This window comes from Adelges cooleyi, unplaced genomic scaffold (genome assembly GCF_023614345.1).
Source record: "Adelges cooleyi isolate 19-005CV unplaced genomic scaffold, UGA_ACOO_1.1 ACOO_flye_CR_arks_rails_tigmint_CR_PRNA_30, whole genome shotgun sequence".
Lineage (NCBI taxonomy): Eukaryota > Metazoa > Arthropoda > Insecta > Hemiptera > Adelgidae > Adelges > Adelges cooleyi.
The window spans coordinates 17,653,087-17,676,233 of NW_026095971.1; the positions used below are offsets into that span (position 1 = coordinate 17,653,087).

General features: G+C 33.2%; 2 protein-coding genes across 3 annotated transcripts; both read right to left on the reverse strand.

Moving 5' to 3' along the window:
* Positions 1 to 306: 306 nt before the first annotated feature.
* On the reverse strand, positions 307 to 13,768 carry LOC126839179 (proton channel OtopLc-like). Of its 2 annotated transcripts, none has more exons than XM_050574293.1 (8): positions 13,628 to 13,768; positions 5,213 to 5,402; positions 4,774 to 5,123; positions 4,516 to 4,670; positions 3,509 to 3,758; positions 2,751 to 2,934; positions 1,700 to 2,336; positions 307 to 644 (listed from the first exon to the last, which is right to left on the reverse strand). In XM_050574293.1, exons 1-8 carry the CDS (start codon positions 13,752 to 13,754, stop codon positions 435 to 437), a joined length of 2,103 nt encoding a protein of 700 aa, XP_050430250.1. In that variant the 5' UTR covers positions 13,755 to 13,768; the 3' UTR covers positions 307 to 434. The 2 variants fall into 2 exon arrangements, with proteins under 2 accessions (XP_050430250.1, XP_050430249.1); XM_050574292.1 differs by lacking the exon at positions 13,628 to 13,768 and adding an exon at positions 10,441 to 10,681.
* A 2,281-nt stretch (positions 13,769 to 16,049) lies between these two features.
* Positions 16,050 to 22,771, reverse strand: LOC126838463 (uncharacterized). Its single transcript, XM_050572924.1, has 3 exons — positions 22,423 to 22,771; positions 18,297 to 18,461; positions 16,050 to 17,399 (listed from the first exon to the last, which is right to left on the reverse strand). Exons 1-3 carry the CDS (start codon positions 22,487 to 22,489, stop codon positions 17,182 to 17,184), a joined length of 450 nt encoding a protein of 149 aa, XP_050428881.1. The 5' UTR covers positions 22,490 to 22,771; the 3' UTR covers positions 16,050 to 17,181.
* Between the last annotated feature and the right edge of the window lie 376 nt (positions 22,772 to 23,147).

Genomic DNA, 23,147 nt, shown 5'->3' on the forward strand with positions numbered 1-23,147 from the left:
GGTGTTAAGGTTTTAAAGTTAAAGGTGTTAAGTAGCATTGAATGTGTTATGTTTATATGTTATATAAAAGGCGTTTGCGTTGTAAAGATTTTCTGTAGTGAATTAGAAGTTTAAAATGCGGAGAAACGATTTGTGTATCGAGGTTACCCAAATGTTCAATAGCAGGAATGTTTTTAATTACCTTAATATGAGTGTAATAAAATTGAATTAAACTTAATATTTATTATAAATATGTACTAGTAAAATTATTTTTTCAATTTAGCTTTGAAATGGTTTCAGTTGGTAAATTCAAAACAACTATTTGAATCAAGTCCAAAAAGTATCAGTTTATTCAAAGATAATAATAATAAATAAATAAAATATTGCACATCGTTTTATTATAAAAACAAATTTTATACAATTAAATTGTCGGTTCAGGACAATTATCAGACAAATTATCTGTAGGACTTGTACCAAATTTGTAACAATAGTATTCCCGAGTGGAATCTGTAGAAAACTAGAAGTGGCAGCGATATCCTCGACAGCAAACCCCAGCTAAGTAAGCCCATGAATCGCAATTGCCGTTCTTGACTCATCCAGCTCTGAGTTATGAACGAGTCGAATAGCCACAGGGCCATGTTGCTACAGAGCAAGTACGTTATCACCTAAAAATGAAATTCCAATAATCGCAGAGGTAATAAATAACACTTATATATTTGACTATAGAACCTAATATTTAATTCACAAACATTTTATGCGCCAAAATCCAGATAAGAGAGGCTAAAATTGGAATCCAACTTTTAAGAGATAATAAAATATATCAAATGATACATTAAAGTTTTCCTATTTTATTGGTATTAAATTTAATAATTTTCGATAGGGAAAAACAAACCAAAACTTGTGGTTTATATATTTTAGACAAGTTAAGTAATAAAATAGGTACTCTTTACGGCTTAACCAAAAAACAAATCTATATAATTTGTCAGTAGTATTTTCTACATTGCAACAGAATAGACTAAATCTGTTAATCTAATTCAATTTAATCTATTCTGTGGCATTGCTACCAAAATACGCGAACACGCTATCGTGCGCACACAAGAAACGCGAAAAGATGGAAACTATGTACTAAAAAATGAATATTTTAATTTAGTTTTTTTTTTAATATAAAATATTTCAAATAATTATCATTTTTTTGGACACTAAAAAAGTATATCAGAAAATAATCTATATAATTAACAGTACATATACCTACTTCTTCGTAAACCTATTGTACGAATATGGTGCATAAATAATTGTTACAGATAAACATGAACAAATTTGAGGTCTTATAAAGTTATTTAAGAAGAGTCCCGCTTATAAATGATAAACTAATATTTATGTTACCTAACAGTTATTTGCTCCTTTTTCTAATGTTTTGTTTTATTTTAATCTTACTTTAAATCTTTAGAATTTAGAAGTTTTTTTACTAAAATTCAACACGCATCTATTATTACACCCCCCCCCCCCCCTAAATCCGGATCTGGACTCAGGTTTTTTCTAGTACCTGCGTCTAATTTTTAAATCGCCTTCAAAGTTATAAAAAAACACTCGTTTGAATAATTTATTAAAATGTATCTCAAATAGAGTTTGTTTAATCTCTAAACATAAAAAGATATGTGATGGTTCTTATTCTAAAAAATGCCTTGTACAGTGTTGTTAGTTATTAATATTATTTGGGCACCTGTCGTCCGGGTTTGGTGAACAGCTGGTGCCTAGACCACGAACTCCTGCGACAGGCTTCGGCGATGAGTGAACTTTGTATGGCCACTTGCACGAGTTGCAGAGTACTCACAGCCGTCAACATTGTATCCACCATCTGTTCCGGGCTGTCCGGTTTGCCGGTGAATACGCCGACGGCACCAACCATTAAGCTGAACACGGCGTGCAACACGACGCCCGAGCTGGACGCTGTGGACAGCATGGAGTCGAGCGCGGTCATCCGGTTTCCGTTATGGCAGAGCTTGCGGATCTGGTAGAGGCCCACGCAGCCCAGCAGACTGCCGGTGAACAGTATGGTGGCCAGCGTAATGGATGTCATCCAAAATAAGGTGTTGGGAGCGAAATCCTGGTCGTCTTTGACCACCAGGAATATGATGACAACGACAATGACCAACACGAGTGTCAGTAGCCCGAGGAACAAACCTTTGTTGGCACCCGAGAAACTTACCCCTTGCGATACGTACATTCGTCCGGGTTGTGCGTTCTGCCCGGACTTCTGGTCTTTGGGCTGTGGTGATTTTTGGTCTCGTTTCATCGGTTTCATATGGTTGGCGCCCACGTTTTGACCCATCACGTACGTCACTCCGGCGGCTATTAAGCTGTACAATTTACAACGAAGAATTGTTTAATACCTTATATTGCATAATTCACAAAAATAAATAGTTTGTGGTCTATTCACAATTATTAGGGTAAACTTTGTTTGTTTTTGATAGATCTGGTCTACCATGTGGTAAATTACCAATTTATCATTAGTATTCTCTCTTCAGAGAATCGGTATTTTTATTATAGGTACCTACATATTATGCGTTAGTATTGACACCCACATGAGTGCATCCATAGCTATGTACATATTTTTTCATTGATTTCAATTTTTAACGTGCCCCAAATAAGCAGAGTTACTGCGAGGTGGGGCGATGTTGTGAAGCTAAATCCCCATAGATTTTACCTAATTGCGCTTAGATTAAAGCTTGACATTACTTGTTACTGTTTTCTTGTTTTCGACGACGATTTACCTGAATTGCACGATAAACGGATAAAGAAACGGCATGGAAGACGTCAGTAGTTGACCCAGAGAGTTGGTATTGAGACAATGATGGAGCGTTACCACTTGTGCCACGTGGTTTTCTGATACCGGCTGGTAAACCGAATTCTTAAATGTCCCGTTATAATCTATGTACATGCTATTCGTATGAGTATCTGCACAGTAAAATTATGTTAAAATAGATTAATAAAACGCTATGTGGACAAATACTTCATAGATTAGTACTTAATCCTAAATTGTCCAATCAACTATTAGATACTGTAATAGTGACTTTATACAGGATGGCTAAGTCTGGTGAAAATATACAGGAGTAAAATTCGATTAACGAGTTCCATTAGGACTTAAGGGAAAGTAATACAAAACAGCAATAAGACCTGGGGACTTGAAAATGGAAATGAGAGAGGACAGTGTGAGGTATGAGTGTATAAGAGGTAGCTTAGGTGTGATTACAATAGTAAAACAAATAAGCTATGGTGGTACGGGCATGTTAAAAGTAGTGAAAACATTGGTACAGTAAAAAAAAGTAACTGGAAATCAAATGTGAATTTAGAATAAAAAGAGAGACAGGTGATTGCGGGTGAAGTTAAGTTCCGTAAGTGAGACCGGCATTACTGTATGGGATATAGAGGAGTGGATAACTGAAGATGGTCAGTGAATATGAAGTTAGTGTAGTAGACAAAAAAGTGCTAAGGTAGATTATTGAATAAAGAGATTCGATCAGAAATTTACCTGTTCTTAGGTCTCGAGTGTATCTTGCACTGATGAATCTGGGGAATCCACGGAGCTGCAGAGGTGTCGGGATGCCTGACTCATAGGATGCGGCTGACACGCCGATATCAGATGTCTGAGCCAAGTGAATGAAGTACACCCATTCGATGCCGCTCTCCCAAATTATGAGCCGTATCCACAGCGCAATGTTAGTGGCAGCCAAATGCATGAATCCAAACCTAGCAGCCAAGCCGAACCGTTCAACCAAAACCTGTTGGTCAAAACGTTTAAGACTTTTGAAAGGAATTTTCCAGGTAAACCGGTTAAAACATTGAATAAGTTTATCAAACTTTTCGCAATTATATTTGACCAAATTCATATTGTACTATTTGACGGTTTTAGGTTAATTATTTTATGACAGATCACATCACCTGAGATCGGAGTAGGTAGTTGTATTAATCATGGAAACTTTTGGATTACACATAATCCACCAGTAGAGGCTAATATGATTTTTAAGCTTCAGGCTAATATTATGCTTTTTACGATTATGAGACATTATTATTTATTACCTTAGCAAAAGTTTAAACGCCATGATATTGATTTTCTTTAAGTTATTAGCAATAACGTTAATACTTAAAAGAGTTGCTTAGGCCGAAACGGTTTTGTCTGGATAATACTGCACCAGTGTTTTGTGCACACAATATATCTTATATATAATGCTATAACTCTACCACAGGCGGTCAAATATTTTACATTTTAGTAAATAAAAAAATTAGTCGCAGGCCGTGACGAAACGTCGTACTAAGATATTACGGACCACTACTCAGATTAAACGAATATCGCTGTGCACCGTCGGTGAAAAAACTGATGGAGAGGGTTTTTTTTATACAGAACGTAAGTAAATAATTATTATTTTCTAATGTCGATCGAGGTAAAAATAAATAATAAGGTGGAAATATTTTTTTCGCAATAATTATACTAGAAATTGAGGATTAGTAATGTAGAAAATTACAGATTTCAATTCTTACTTGAGAGTTTATGAACAGAAAATGCATTTGTAAGAAAGTAAACAGTCCGTGGAGTATGGGATGCACGAAAATGACATCGTTCAAACAGTTGATATCCATCATGGAATGCATGGCCATTTCCAATCCGTTGAACACTAGTGTTCCCAGGCCGAACACTGTGAACGAAATTAGGTTAATCTCTCGTTAGGCATAACTTACAATATTCAGACTCTGGACAAACGGGTAACGTCGTCTGTCTGTTTTAAATACTATACTCACTCAGAGCTCCGATTCTAAGGTAGAAACTGGTGTCCGACGTCTTAGACCGTGAGATGTGGGCTCGCTTTAAAGAACTGAACCGATTCAATGTGAACATGCCCGGCGACGAGGAGTCGGTGGTGACCATTTCAGTTTCGTCAGACGTCAGGCTTACACACGAATCGATCAGCACCCAAATGTAAATGCAGATGATCACGGCTATGCTGCCCAAGTATAAATACATCAGGTATATACCCTGCATGGAAAGCATCTTGACCGGGTTGTCCATGACCTCTATTAAGCATATGGCCAACATCAGGACGACCAGCAGCGTGCCGTAAAACGAACTTAGAGTGACCCAAAAATGATGGCTGGAAAAAAGAACGACCCGAGTTGTAAGCATAAGTTTTACGCAAAATGAAACATAACTCAAAATAATGTAGTTAAATACAGGACTCACAATGATTCGGCGTGCAGGAACATGTCGTTTCCTCCCTTGCTGGTGAGCAAATTCATGATCGTCCGGCTACTCTTGAGTTTAGGTCTTTCTCCTCGACCCATTTTCGAAGATCTTGGCACTAGCTTACGGTTTATATGTGAACAGTGATCATCAAGACTGTCTTGTTCGGATACCTCACATGTGCTGTGTACTAAAAAAAGAGCGTGCATAAGATTTTTTTTTCGGAGGATATTAATATAAAATAGGCAGCAGGCATTTGGACCGGTTATGTACCTCCCTACTATTTGTGCCATTGTCGAAAACCCAATTATTTATACATGAATAACGAATCGGTTCTAATGTATTATTGAGTAGGTATAAGGTTGACAGAGAAAAGTAAAACAAGCAACAAGTAAATTTAACCACTTCTGTCTCCTAGACTTTAGACTTTTGCAATATAAGCTAAATAATTGTTCTAGTGTTCTACTATATTGTTCCTCCTAAAACTAATTTTAGTGTACACGATAGTCTATATAATTTACTTTGCTATATTTTAATCTGCTTAGCGCCATATATTTTCAGTCCTCGTCATTATTATAAGAACAAAAGGGAAATTTTGTGTGTAAACGTGCTCTCGCATGCGTGTATTAAAATCATATGGTCTTCATTGCAAATGGGCAACGGGTTTTGTGCATCCAGGCGTGATAGCTATCCTATCCTATTCGAAAATTATCTTTGTACCGTTTCTGTTAGCCGACCCAAAACATAAGCGTACGCACATAACGCATCCGTCCATAAGCTGTTTAAAAACTTATTTCAGTGTTTTCGCCTGTAAAGATCATTATCTACCTCGTAATCGACTGTAATCTAGATTGTTGTAATCGTATAATGCAATTTGATCCTATACTATTAAACGAACCAGATAATATATTTAAATTATTGTATGGTTATATAAAATGTCATTTTAAAACGTGTAATATCCAAAATGAACAAAATCATTTATTTGAAAACAAAAGTGAGGATGCCGCAATTCAAGAAATTATGGACTGGAAGCCCGATGGAAAAATAAAAAAGGCTTAATAATAAGGTCTGAAAATTAGAACGTTAGTAGATCTGAAATGTGGCTATAAAATTTATAATTTTCTCAAAAAATTGTAGTCAAACATTTGTTGTTATAAAGAAAACCTGAAAAAAGGGGGGGATTATACTTAGTACAGTTGTAAATGTCTGCAATGTGTGACTGAATCAATAGTTAACAGGTATCCCAAAAAATATTTCCATTATGTTGTCCATTTGCCTATCGGTAACGAACCATAAGGAAAAATAGACTTTCAACCCTAATCGTCGCCACCCTCATATTAAAAATATATTTTAATTTAAGCTTATATAACCTTATGTTGTCAATGCCAATATAAAGAGTCGTCTGCTGATATTAATAAATAAATACACCTTCTCTGAAAAACATTGAGGGGAGAGTTATCCTAAACAAAGTCGCTGGAGCACGATATTATATTATTATTTCACTGGATATAAAATATAGTGTTTTTAGTCAGATTTCGATAAAGAACTCTTGTTTTTGCTTTCGGAGTTAATTTACGAATAATTATTCTTTATGTCGTCGTAGAGCGTTTTAGGTCACAGAATATGTTTGTTCTGAATCGTCGCAGAACGATATTGTCGACAGAATATTGAGGTAACTCATAATAAGATAGTTCAGTTTTTGTATGTAGGTAGACTACGCGATAAAAACTACACTACTGTGACGTGACTCAGATTAACTAGACCGCTGGTTTAACATGTAAATTCTGTATATAAAATATAAAGATAGAGTCAAGCGTTTCGTTTATGGTTTGCTATTCTAAAAAATAGTATTGTTGATTTCGATTACATATAAGCTCAAGAATGGACAAAATAAGCTTTAATTTATATGCAAGTAAATATAGAATATATTTGAAACAGTTAACAAAAAAACACCGAACAAATTCTAAATTCTAAGTTTGTTTAATTGACTTCACCAATAGCGCCGGGAAATTGGGAAGCTATAATGGGAAGTTCTAAATTGTCGGGGCTATTTGGGAAACATGCTTGTGCCTACATAATAGCCCAAATCACTAACCATAAATCATAAATAAGCGTCATTTGTAAAAAAAAAGTGTTTCTCCCACACGTTACACGTTTTTCATGTATAGATATGTTATTTCTCAACTGAGGAAACACGAGTCATCTGCAAAAGTAATTTTACATCTCGTTCCGGGTCTTAATCCTTTACTTTCTCACATTATACTGAAGCGGGAGAAATTATAGCGGTTAGCGGTTTATGTTGAACAACATGTGTTAGATAGATATCAATAACGTAATGTATGGCCCGTGTGCATTTATTAAACAATTATTTTTTTGTTTTACTTATTAAAATAGGATCACGGCCAATCTTGGCCATTAAAATCCGCTTAAATTATTCTATGTTAACAATTATGTTGCGTACCAAGATATTTTTTAATTTAATTTTGTTACAAAATTTAAAATACTTATTATTAGGAAATACATTTGAATAATATTTAAAATTATGGAAATATATTTTAAGCTTATTGTATGAAGTTCCAATATTGTTACATAGTAGAGAAATTAAGATTTATTTTCAAAAAGTGTGTGCATTACTACAGTATAGCATACTTGCAAAATGAATTCATAAAACAAGCGTCTTACAAAATAAAAAATATGGAATACATTTTCTGATTATGCCACTAAAACGGTTTAAACAATTATATTGAAACCGTATTTAAAAATTACCGTCACATGCCAGTTTTTTTGATCCACTAAAGACTAAGGACACCAGTATAGCGATAGAAACAATTTTTTTTTAATCCTCCAAAAAACATCAGCAAAACTTATCAAAAGCGTATCGAAGCTATAAATAATAGTAGTTTTACTATGTTTTATATAGTTTTTCTATAGTTTTATTAATGTTTTTAAAATATTTACAAAACGATAAAATAATAATAATAATAAATAATTACGTTCTGATTTAATCGGGAAATATATTTTAGTTATAAACTTGACAACGGCTGTACAGAAACAAGAGTAAGAGTTTCGTTAAGCAATATTTATGTTATAACTTATAAATTATAACATATTATACATTTACTAGGTGTGTTAAAAAAAAGTGTAAGAATGTCATCAAAATTCTGATAAGGTTCGACATACTTGTGAAGATTTTACTTAATCTGTAAACGTTTTAAAAATAATAGAAATATAGTAGAATCAGTATTTTTTTTTTTTAAATAAATTGTTCCACTGAAGGTTTCTGTATAAGTATGTCAATTTACTTCAAATAATTAAAATACCGATCTACATTTTGTATCTATACAAACAGATTATTGAATCACAATTATTTCTGATTTCTCAAATTGAACCTAATAGTATTCGGTTACTATTGCAGTGTACTTATAGGTTAAGGGCTTACGCATAACGCATTAATAGGTTATCGTATTTACGTTTAAACGAGACGGATGGACGTTAACAAACGATCAGTATATATGTATATTTACATATATTTTAACGACTTGATCTAGTGATAAAATTATTTAAAAAGAAAGCGACATTATGATTTTATTGTGAACGAAGTAAAAATATAATACCAAAGAGAACCAGTTTTTGTTTCGATAATGTTGTAGGTACTCACCACTTTCCCTGAATCACTCTTGATTAATACATTAGCTATTGTAACAGACTTTTTTAACAAATATTTATTAAGGTATGGTAAATAGATAGTTTATTATTTATGTATACATTATATCTAAACTTCTTACAATTGATGTACAAACAAATGTTGTTTACCCAAACCAACTATAACAGTTATACTTGTTAGTCAAATTAAAAAATGATTTAACTTCTAATGACTGTACTCAAAGTTACAGTTCAACCTATACCTAGATTTAACTTTTATTATAATTAAATTATCTTTAAGTGTTAAGTATAGTTTGGGTAAACACTAAACAGTCATAAAAGTTATCAAATACACATACAAAAAGCAGATAGCCAACAAAAATAAGCGAACGTACAAACAAATAATGTTTTTTTTTTGTATAAGTTTAAAAGTTTAATGTAGCTCCCAAAGTAATGTCTAAGGTCGTACTCACCATTTCAGCTTAAGGGGCCTCTACACTATAATTTATTAAGGCGCAGTGTATAGGAATTTCTTCGCTAAAACTTAACATTAAGCTAAAATTGTTCAATGTACATATAATTATTTATTAACATGGGGAACAAGGATATATTTTGATATTTCATTTTTTTTCAACTTATATAACGCGTGTAGGATCTATTTTTGTATAAAAACATAAGTTTTGATGTTTCTACTTCGAACATAACTTACCTAAAAATACTCCAATTTAATTTTTAAAAACAAATTTTGAATTCTTTATAAAATGTTCAAGGCATCGATCGTGGCACAATTTTAAAACTATTTTTAGCTAATTAACTATTTCAATGTAAAAGCTGCAAATTTTAACTTTTTTAAACTGAAATAATTAATTAACAAATAAAATAATAATTTTTAAATTATGCCACGATTGATACTTTGAAAATGTTATGAAGAATTCAAATATTTTTTTAAAACTTAAATCGGAGTATTCTTAGGAACAGTACGGTTGAAGTAGAATGAGTTGTTTTCGACCAAAAATACGCAAGTTTAAAGGCCCCTTAAAAATATATAGACTAAACTATATATATTTTGTTGAACAACTTATGAGAACGGCTATTAGGAAGGTGAGCTATTGTTTATATAAAAACACCTAACCTAACCTTAGGCATCAACCTCCCCTCTGGATATATCACCAATTAAAAACAAATTTACTAGTATAGCTGGTACACTATTTATAGGTATGAATTTATGTTTTTTAAGCACGTTTGTTGTCAGCAGTGTAGTCATAGTCAATGTTAAAGCCAAATAATTTTTGTTTAATGTATACCTTTGGAGATAATGTTAAAGGTTGTAATAGGAGCGGGTGTCAACAGATACTTTGAATTATGCAGAAAAATGGGGTATCAACTTAAAAAAATTCGTGAAAACCGGTGCATCAGTGCATCATCAATCTGCATTTGCACCTTCTGTGAGTGAGGTAGACACAAAATTATAAACAGACACAAGTAAAAGTTAGAACCGGTAAATTTTGAAATATGGGGCAAAAATCCGACTAAATAAAAAATAAAAATTCGGTTCCACTGATTTTAGGTAAACCATTTCAACTCACTTCTCCAATCGCCAGAGCCGACGCCTACCGCGATGGCTTCTCCTCGTTCTGCCTGTTGTGCCAGCTTCCAGTTTTCTCGACCCACCGGGTCTCCGCACCCGACGGACACTTCCACCGCAGACTCCACGCCGGACACCACCGGTGTCCCGGCCGACACGCCGGTCCGCGAGTCCGCCCTACGCACTACACTCATGGTTCGCACTTTGCGCACATCACGGATGAGCCAAACGTACGCCACTGAAGCGTGGGACCGACGCCACGGCAGTCGGCACGCGTTGTCTGGCACGGCTTAACGCCCCACTCACTCTCTCCCCCCTCCCCCTCCCTCACACCACACCGAAAATGTCGTTTATCTTCCACTAATCTTCTGTTGGAAATATATGTACCAGAGTATACATGTTTGTATTTTATACGCCAGCAACGAACGTCACACAAAAATGATATTTTTCTGAACAGCCAAACGAATACGAATATATATTTTGTTCATAGACATTGGAGTTTGCCAACTTTGCCGAAAATTATAAACTACCTGTAAATCCTAACCTAGCGCCAGTATACTTACCGCATGATAATAAGGTATACAAGTCGACTGTGCCAAAATTAAAAATAGATCTATTGCTGCACCGGAGAAAAAACTGAAATATGCTATTAGTTAAGAGGACGTGACACACCCGTTATTTTCTTTAAAAAACCCGCCTTGCGCGGATTAATTATACAAAGGCTATAATCAAAACTAAGAAACCAGATTTTTACATAATATAGACAACATTGTCTGTGTTCTACCATCGCCTTTTTTTTTAATATTTCAACCAGTTAATGAGTAATTAATTAATTGAGAAATTACTTTTTTGACTATTTAAAAATGATATAGCGTTGGTTGTATTAGGTATATCGAAAAAATACGGATGATGGAACACAGATAATTTTGTCGTAAATAATATTTATGAATTTCTTTCCTTAACTGTTTATGAAGCCTGAGAGTACGCGCAAAGCGCAGTTTTGATGGCAAAAAATTGTGTTTTATCCTATAGAAATGACTGTAATAGTCTGAAAAAAAAATGGCAATCAACAAAGTATCCTCAATACTGTATTAATAAGTATACATTATAGTTCAAACTCTAAATTATGATTTTTCGAAAAATTGCCTATACTTTACTCCTTAGAAATGGCCGGTGTGGCGTCCTCTTAAGATGTTATCCGTTATCTTATATTCATATTAATTTTACAACTATTCGAATATTCGATTACTTCGAAGGTTCGAATCCAAATTACATCCCTACTATAAGCCTATAAACATTTCATTCATAATTTTAACGATACAGCTTAAAAATAACGAAGAAAGTAAAAACAACAATTTTAAATCTTCTGATTTTCTTAAAATGAAACTTTCATTTTAGTTTTAACTAAAAGTTTTTTTTTCTTTTCGACGCTATTAGTGTTATAACAATGTTCTGTCGACCGAAATCGATCGGCGGGATCGATAAATAACCTTTTACTGGCCTTTTCAAAATGTTTTTTTATTTGTGATTTCTGGTGCAATTGACGATTGTATACATGAAAAAAATATCTGTACCAATTATAACTATAATACACATGTACATAGTTTTTAGATTTTTAAATTTCTTACGCCCTCCGAAATAAAAATGTTTATGCAGAGCGGATTCAGACTGTTTCAGACATTTAAGAAACGTAGAAATTACATAAGTGCACTTCTAATTCCATGAAGTAGTGGTTAAATTGAGAGCAAATTTACATAACAAAAAATTAAACATCGGGAATCCCTTTCTCGAGAAACTGAAGAAGTAGAATGTTATGGGATTGTGACAAAGCCTAAGTTGTGAAAAAGATGGTGTAGGTTTTTTTTAAATGATTTCTGTTCTAACTTCTAAATGTTGGCTTATGGAATTAAGATGGCAGCTTTGTATATGCTATTTTGACAAATGACTAATGCAGAAGAAAATGAAGTCCAATTAATTTACCAGGCTTTAACTATTATTAGTTGGTGTTCGTGACGGGAGTTGGAAGCCGGGATTTTGTTAGGTGATAGTAATATGAAACGTGGCTGTCGCCTGTCACTAGAAAAGCTATAGCTTTGTTGTCAGCTAAATTCCTACAAAGGTCTCTTAGTGTTTAGAATTGAATTAAGTCCCATACAATTATATTAGTATGCGTATTAATGGTAGTTGTATTCTAAATTTAATAAATAGTTTAATTTCAATTTTCGAATGTAGACTTGCGTTTATTTAAATCGATGTTTTATAGTTAATTTGCATTGTCACTTTACTTGCAAAGAATAAATGCGGTATCTAATTGTTTGACAGTTCATAATGTTTTTAATGAGTTTATTTTTAATGTCTGATAATATTTTTACCAATTATTGGACTAATATTTGACTGTGTCGCTACTATTTGTTTTTCAAAAATTGAAAAATGTAAAAATAGTAGAACTAACTGTTGTTGTGCTTTAACATAAACAATTATGTGTTAAATGGTGTACATTAAATTTTTGATTAGAGGTACCGACAATTATTTTGTAAGGCATTCAGTAGTACTAAATAAGAATTGTTATTAGTTGTAAGTAGTAAGTCAGTACTCAACACTCGGCCAAACTTTATTCTATTTATCGGTGTTTAAACCAAAACGATTTGTGGATGACAATGTTAAAATTAAATTATTTTGGATAGTATTGGCATAATGTTTAAATATTTCTAGCGTTATGAGTTACCATGTTTCGAACAGTTTTATTAAAGTCCATTAGATTTCAAAATATTAAATAAGTCGTGACTTTAGATGACAATGGCTGGTCAATTTATGTATTATTTTCTTTTTATGCATAATCATTAAATTAATCGTGACTCGCGTATTATTAAATTAATCAAAACAATTGACTTCCGCCAATCTAACTATATTGATTTCTAACAATTAATCTTTTCGTGACTTCGATCGATGGTCGATGGAGATACCGAATGACCCAAGTCCAATACTGTGGGTTAATGTAAATCAATTTTTTCATATAAGGGGCGTGGAGGGGCGGAGCATCTTTAGAGTCGAGTTAGGAAATTTTTTTTTTGTAGGGATTTATCCCCTCTAAAACATTTGACCGCGCTACACCCGGGCAGTAATTAATTAAGCGATTTTAAGTACAATATCATAAGTATAATTACATAATATTTTAATATCGCACTTACCGCCGTGGGTCTTGATGATGTTGGCGTACATGTGTGAACCTAAAGGTCGTATAATATGTTCGTCACACACCGTCAGCTGGACTCCACTGAATGTGAACTGATGAACCGCCAACGGATTGACATACATATTTTTTAAACACTAAACGTTTACAACCGGATGATGTGTTTTCCCGGGGTCCGATATTCGAGACAAACCGGTTGCTGTGGCTCGCTTCGGGTGATTCTGCTGGATGCACCTACCTATATCAAATACTGGAGCGCCAAGGATGATATTCGTTCACGGACAAGTCTAATAACGCTAATAGAGTGGTCGACGATGACGACAATGACTTGTTGTTGTTCAAAGGTGTTGGCCCACATCGTATAATATAATATTATTGACCGTTCCAGATGCGAGTCTGGTCATGTTACCCGGTCCGGTTCGAAAGAAGAGTGAAAACACAATCGGTTCTATTCAAAAGTTTCCATCTCGTTTGGCTCTCGTACTTACTATTGGTTTTATATTTTTAAACATAAAATATAATATTGGAAAGCGCAATGTACAGGTAGGTCGCATTATAACGATCAGCACCCGGCATGATGGATAAGAAATTTACCTTCGGTAAAAACCCGAGTATTTTCCGGAACTACACGTTCGACGTTTTTACCTTCTTCAAATTAAGTGTATATTTTATTTAAAAATCAAAATTAAGGTTACGGCATTTGTTAATTTATTTATTAATATTTAACAAGACTAATGCGGGGGCTGTAGGAACGTTTTATTAAGTGTTCAACGAATCTTTAAGCATTTAGAGGTACTTTAAACCTCAAATAACAATTCGTGATTACTGGATAGTCTACTAAATAACGGTAGTACTATGTCTTAAGAATATATTCTTAAAAATTTGTAACTAATTGGACTAGTTTCAAAAAAGTTATAGTGCATCGTAATTTTAAGTTAAAAAATATGTACATTTTTTGGGTGTTTTTTTCTCGATTTTACTTTGATATAGTCCAAAGTACTATAAACTGATGGTACCGTCGGTTTTTGCGGCATTGCCTGAGATTCTGAGACTATAACGTTTTCTGATGTTTGTTTGTGGCCGAACGCAAACTATTTAGGTTCACTTAGTACATAATATAAATAATATAGACTTACCTATACTTTGGCGATTCAAATATACACTTACAGGTCACTAGTTTTCCACAGGGAAAGTCGGACAATTTCTGTGCTGGAGGCATAGCAATTATTTAACCCAGATCTTTTGCTCTTGATCATTGCTGCTTATAAGTGTTTTAAAAATCTAAAATTATTTTTTTTAAGTAGACTATCGGTCGTAAGTAGTATGTATATAAGTACTCATTGGTTACCACACTAACTTGATTTCGAAAAATCGTCGGCCTTTCAAGATCTGTTAAACTCCGTTTTCGAACATAAAAAGAGAAAAAAATTCGTTAGTGTTGTGAAAGCTAAGTCTAACATTTTTTTAAACATTTTGATAATACAAAATTTGTAATTTTCAATAATAATATTTACTGGGTTTTATTAAAACATAAACATTTTCTGTTAAATTGTTTCGGAATAAAACGACCGAAGATTTCTGAGAATTGGAAAAATATATTCAGATTTCAAAACACAATTAAAGAAAGTGTAGAAATTAAAAATTCTGATTGGTTTCCAAGTAAACTATTTGTAATTTGTAGTCAATATTAGACTTGTACGCGCTTTTTTTTATTAACATAATGTACACAGGGGATGAAAGTTGATCGTATTTACTAAAAATTGGTTGAATAAGTGACAACCAAATAGTTTATAATTGATCCACCAGACATTAACTAAATTAAAATTGACCAAACTAAATTTCCAGTCAAACATATTATTCATTCAGTAAAGTCAATTATAAAATTTGTTATTCTTTTTTTTATGTTTAATATCTTTATCTTATAAGTTATATTAAAATATGTAAATTTTAATTATATTAAATTAGTTGAGCCGTTGAGAGCTATGTTTCCTTAATCGGGGTAATCTTCCCAAATATTGACAAGTTTTTGAAAAATGTTGCATCAATAGACTGGTCTTGGATTCCAAAAGTGTTTTTTAAACGATTTACTACTATTTTAGTATACCTAACAATCTAATTTAATATAATATATACATATGGCCTAAATAATTGTCATTTGCCATACAAAGTACCATAATTTTCAAATATACCTATTTTAATAAAATAGATATGACTATATGATTTTAAGGAAAACTATACTCTATAAAAAAGAAAAAATGTTGTACAGCATTCCATAAATTATTTCAACAGCACCTGGGCAACCGTCTACATGGCGCCTATGTGTTTACCGTAAACACGGTTTGTGAATTAAAACTTAACACAGGCGCGTTACATTACATACACACATTATTTTTATTTATTTGCTGGACGTGATAAAAATATAAACATACCCTGACATCTAATAACTAAATAATAACGCACACTAAAAGAAAAATTATTTAATACCAGTACAATAGTATAGTTTAATATATAATAATACAAATTAACTAACACTGTGGACACGAGTGCATTTCGAAGATTGTTATCGTGTTCGTATCATTGTCGGATTTTATTTTTCAAATTCGGTATTTCTCTAATTAAAAAAACAGCGGTGACTATATTAAAGCCTAACGCAGTACGCAAAAACGGATTTTGAACTACAACATTTAATTTTAATTTTTTTACACACAATAATATAATAAATCTACTGCATAGAAATGCGGATTGTTTGTTAATGCAATATATGGCTATATTATGATATAATATTTGATAATAGCGTTAAACGCAATGTACATTATAAAAATAAAATAATTATGATAATTCGCGTGTTGCAAGTGAACTCTCAAACACCGTAACGGACGTTCAAACTATATTAGCATTTATAATAGCGTTGTACTTTTCTTAACTGTAATATCAATTATAATTCTATAACAATAATAATAATATTAATAAAATAGCAATTTGTAAAATAAAATAATATACGCGGCCAGGCATCACGCCGTAATGTTATATTACAATTTAAATTATACTATGATTTATTATACACGTTTAAATACATTTTCTCGCGTTGTAAAAATCATAACAATTATTTAAATTTAACTATAAAAAAGAAATATAGGCAGGCTTAGACTGAATAGTTTTTTCTAAACATGCTGCATTTTTCCATAATAAATTAAATACAATTAATAATTATAACATTGTAAATGGACAAAATAAAAGGTACCGCGAAAGATGCAAAACAATAATAATACATAACATCATAATAGTATATATAAGTATATTAGATTTTGTTTCATGCCAATGCTGAGAGACTCTTTAATTGTTCCCCGTTTAACGCCAACAAAATAATATTCTGATTAAATTCTCGTCCAGGCAACGACCTATACACACCACTTCGGCTACCACTTTCGTTTAGGCTTACAACATTTTTACAAGCATATTTAATTGAATTACTTATTAATACATATTACATAATATTATTATTATCATCTTTGTACCGGTCGTATTCGTGTCTACTGCGTAGACGCCTTGTTGTTAAACTGCAAGCAAGAATAAGCCGGCTATGCAGACAGCGACGATCAGGCGTGTCACGTACGGTTGTGTCCGGCCCGACCCGTTGCACATGCTGGACGTACACGAACAGTGTGTGACATCGGTGTCGTGCGAGCCTAGTCGGCTGTAACAGTCCATATCGTCGTGAGCCGGGTCTTCGACGTACCCGCAGTCCCTTACTATCCGGATGCTCCTGTGGACTGTTGGCAATTCGATTACATGAACATCACGTCAAAATCTGTAATTTTTGGGACGCTAACCGTGATGGTACACACGGGGACGGTTTCCCAGTCCGCTCCAACCCGTAGGCGAATACCCGTTTTTTGGCTTCGATGCATAGCTGAGAAGATATTAATGTGTTCTTTTTTCTTTTTTTTTTTTAAGGAAAACCCATAAAAACAGGGGAAATTTTCCCTTTGACCTTTGTAAATTTCTAGGTTGCCACGTGTTAGTGAATCGACAATCAACAGGTATTTGAAAATATTTTAATTACATTGTGTATTACCATAATATATAACAAGGGAAACAAATTATTATAGACATGCGATAAACCCAGAGGGTGGCCATAGAAGTTTTAATGTGACGCAAACTGTAGGACTAAAGTCAGTCTGATTAGTTCGAAGACAAAAAATACTACTATGGTAAAAACTTTTTTTATCATATAGACTACCAATCGCTTAACAATGTGGACTTTTTTCCTTTTGTGCGGTCATACTGATTTTAGTCCTCCTATTTACTTCATTATCGAATACAAGCTAGTATATTTTAGTTTATCTCTTTATATTATTACTATATGGATCAACCCTAATCATATTCTCCCTAAAACTCCAAACCCTAATCATATTCTCACTAAAACTCAAAAAATAAATATTTAAGTACATTATAGATTTTACAAGACTTTTACCGTTTTTTGTATTTCTACCATCTACAGATAGGCATCGAAGCATTTATTTAAAAGTAATTCATGCCTCTGATTTCCCCCCAATATGCTCCATCCCCACTATGTCTCTACTCCACTGTACTGACTTTTTTTAAAACTTATAGAATGAAATATGTTTTTTTTTAAATATTTTATAAAATAGGTATGTTTTACTCACTGCGTTGAACGCTTTTCCGGCATAGCACAGGATAGTATCCATTTAAATGGGAAGGTACTTCGGTAATGTTACAGTCTACTAAGCCGATTGTATAGGGATCAAAAGGATCTCCACATCTTGAATCGTACTTAGAATTACATTTATAACATATTATTGACTTTGCACCTGCACGAAAAAAACATAAAAAAATTAAAATCAATTATTAGTTAAATACATATTATAATTTATTGGTAAGACTTTTAATAAATAACGGGTAATACAAATTTATAATATAGGTTTGTGTCGCTATATTATACAGTTATTAAATTCGTATTATCGGACTTCATTGTTTAAATCACAACAAAAAGGATGCATAATTATTTTTACAGCTAAATTCATGATAAAAAAAAAACCACTTCGTTAAAAATATCTTATCGATATATTTTCGGTATCCATACTGTAAACAGAATATTATAAAAATTAATAACGATTTTTTTGTAATTTATTTGAGTGATTTTTCGGCTTGCCAGTTTTTTGGCCGCCAAAAGCGCTTGAGCAGCGGACTTATCAGAAATACCATGGCATTATGCCACATAATTATAATTTATAGGCATATCAAGTGTATATAGTATACAAAAACAAACAACTGTTATAACTTATAGTCGTTGAAAGCTCTCATGCCAAGACATGAAATGTCATCAGAGCTGTGAGTATCGTTAATTTGGGCTTTTATGAAAATTTTATAATATATTGTATACATTGGCATGTTGCTGCAGTTACACAACCGAAACTTTATTTACCCGCAAAGCTCGATTTAATATTAATTTTGAAAGACTTGTAAAAACCGCCGCTGAGTTATTTCTTTGTACCGTTTATGCTTTGAATTGTCGTTTAAATACTTAATATGCCTTTAGATGAGAACCGGAGCCGAGCAAGAGACCGTAACGCGTTAGTTTATTTACTGTTGTATATTAAAATACACTACCGTTGTGTATCTTATATATGGGAAAACGTTTTCCGGTAACTTTCCAACGAGAGAGCATGATGTATTAATTTGTATCTATCGCGGTAATACGCTGCACATAACGACCAAAAGGTCTTCGGTCAATTATTTTGTTTTAGAAATCTGTTAAATCTAATCTTCGTACTCGGATAATAATTTACCAATTGTTATTATAGCGTAGGCCTAGACGAATAATTTACAAGCATAGATGATTTTTCGGAAGTATTAATCGCTCGAAAGTCGACACATACAGTTACCATACTACTTAGCCAGCACTACTGTCTACTATACAAGCAAGCGCCAAATAAAAAAATGGGTTTAGTGTACTTTGCATTTCTTAAATATCTGATTAGGTTTAGATGTTAGAACGCTATCCCTTGTCCATATATTCAGGGTGTCCCATTTTAAAATACTAATCGATTTTTCTCCAAAAATACTAATTATACTCAAAAAGTTGTTTATTAGTGACTTTTAGAGTACAAAGGAGGACGTACAAAAAAAAATAGGGTCCAAAATTCAACATGGCCGACTTACGGTCAAAAACATGTTTTTTTAATGTAAACCATGTTTTTTTGTTAACCAAACAAATGTTCTTATCAAAACTAACAACTTTTGTAGAAAAATTGTTTGGTTAAAACACATAATTTGTTAATTAAGTCTCTTTAGCTATTTTTAGTTTTGTTATCATATTTTGATGCATATGGTAACCGTGTCATGTGTGGTAACCTTAGTATGTGTTTTATTATTATATAAAACACTTGTCATTAGAGTCTAATCCTGTGTATTCTCAGCCAAATGCTCAGCCTAAATTATTGCTTCCTCGACGTCTAAAATGTCTTATACCTACTTCGTTTTTCATAGCTCATGCCTTGTTCTGTCACAACCTATATCCCACGTTTTATTTCTCGAAGCCTCTGTTCAGTGATCAAGTTTTAGGTAATATGACCTGTAATTTGAATCCGACTCAAATTATTTAAATAGCTAAAAATATGTTCACACATTTACATTACAAGATGTACAGTGTTCTGGAAATTATTTGTTATAAACTATTTGTTTTTTTATAACATGTCAATTTTTTTTTTTTTACTTACGTTAGTTCTTGTGATAAATTACGGAATCATAGTTCATAAATAACAATATATTAAGAAACACCGTACCTATTTATACTCAGACTTTCGGCGTAAGCTTTAGTGTAAACAATATAAAATATTTATTTACTTTAAATTTTGCCAACAGATGTTTTAGCTCTTCGTGTCAGGGATCAAGATGAAAATAAATGTATAGATGTAGGAATTTAAAGTTTATGAATCAATTTTTTAATTTCCTCGTCACATAATCCTGCATAATAACTATACTAAAATGTTTTGTGTATGTGTATTATAGTCAGTGTTATAGCTTGTAAGTTTCGGTAAAACGACTTGGACTAGAGGGGGTAGTCTAAAAATTAATAACTAGGGGTAATCACGTAAACGCTACTCTGTAAATTTCATGTATTCATAATATTAAGTCACCTAAATATTGTTATTATATTATATTTATGTACAGTATCCGATATCGATTACGTTCTCGTATTATGCATTGTAGTTATACAAAGAGTTAAATTAAGGTCACCGCCCGGCGGCTTATGTGCGATACCTTATAACGATATACCTATAAGGTACACATTCATACATATATAGGTATTATTTGTATTGTCATATATAGCATATTTGGCTGGCGTGGACGCAGTCGTATGGCTTTTTTGTCAACATTACTACAAACGGGTCTTGTGATAATATGTAACTTGGTAGACGCTAAAATCGACCCTCCCCCGAGTCAAACCGACTGAAGCCTTTGCCACGACCCTAAAATGCAAACAGAAATCGATAACGTTTGGCGCCGCAAAACCGAATGAGATACATGCATTATAGTCTTATTTTATGATTTGTGCGACACGGAAAAAGCCGGCTGTGGTAAATTCTCCCAACGTCCAATTTGAAAAATCTAACACTTATAACACCCACCATTGGTGAGAACCTATACGAGAGGCGTTGAAAAAATATAACGTTATAAATAAAAACTCATGACACTTCATAGGTAGATAATATAATACATTATTATGAAAGTCAGCTAGACGTGTACTTAATCATAACCGCGCGGTAATGTCTTTTGGGAGTATACATACAAGGGTGAGGGACCGGAGCCAATATAATTTATAACACGAAGTGTGCCTATCGTGTCTATGATAATAAGCTCAATTTCCTTGAAAGCCCAATAGACAATATTCCCTCTCACTCTCACTCTCTCTTTTTTCTCTTACTCACACAAACATACACCCACACACTTGTTTATACCTGCGTCTCTCCAATCGCCATGGTAATCATATTATGTTCGTAGGCAACACAAATATTGTAATACATTTGAAATCGATTCGCTGCCAAACTTATTATCCTAACAATGTATTTATTATTAGAACATAAAACAGTTGGGGAAAATTGTTTTATGGAAAAACAACTCAATGCAAAATCGTATGATTAATAATACAATTAATCAATAATGTACATAAAAAAAAAACAGAATGTTTAAACCCGTTTATAATTGTTTTAACAATTAATCCTAATTTTTCGTTTGTAAGACTCGTGTGTCGTATAACTTGTATGTGTGTCTAAAGCACTATTGAAGGGTAGCACGAATAGGCTAGAACATGGCATAGAAAAAATAGCACAATTTGTAAAATTGCCTTATGAGATTTTTAGCGATAACCAGTAACGCCGACTTCGTGATGATTTTTACTATAATATTATTTCACAAATTTGTTTAAGATAAAATACTATTTATTTACTTTTGGTACTAGCTTTAATGAAAAATGTACACTAGTACTACAGGCTAAGTGAATATTACAACGGTTGTTTGTATTACTTTTGGAATTATTGTGCAGATACAAAAGTAATAATTATTGCATAACAATAATAACACATAGAAACGCTATGTTAGATAAATTAATTTTAAAATAATGGCAATGGACTTGTATCGTGTTACCGGATAATTGCTATTTAGATATAGTATTGTAATTTATTAACATGATACAATATTATTGTTTTCATCGAGTAAACGGCAACGTCAAAAATGATAATTAAATAATAAATACAATGTAAGTGCTCGTACCTTTGACGACGAAAGCGAATAGGAACAGGACGGCAGTGATGCACGCGGCGCATTTAGCGCCATTCATTTCCGGTGTGTAAACGGATTTTAACGCGCTCGGTTTTTTTTTTTACTATGGTATTTTTGTTGTTTTGTAAAACTTTTGCCTACACTTGTGGCGGTTGATGTGGAAATTAATTACACAAGAAAAAACATACTAACAGCACTAACATGCCCGTGTGTGTTTGTAAATGTTCGGTACTCGAAAAGGAACAGGGTGTGCTTGAAATATGTACGCTGGTGATAAGCTGGCGAGCACACGAACGCCGTGCGTTTGACGACCACCGGGAACGCCGCGCGACGCTGTTGACCCGTGTAGCTGCTGTAGCCGCCACCGTCGCCGCCCATGGACTCATTATTTTGGTTTTTTTTTTACATGGTCCCGTCGCAGGGTTGCCAACCCGTAACGCGGTAGATAGGTAAACTTTCGACAGCGAGTCGATTGCATAACGTTTCTCCATACCTACTATATTTTCCCCTCGATTCATCGAATCCGATTAAACTTAATAATAATGACCCAAACGGATATCGACCAATTTAATTACAACGTACCCTGTTACCTGTACGATCAGTGGCGGCTGTCTTGCAAAATAATGGTGAATCAATTTTAAAGCCATAAACCACCCACCCACCCTAACACAAAATTCTAAGGACTATTAGGTACTTAATATGTACAGTACACATTC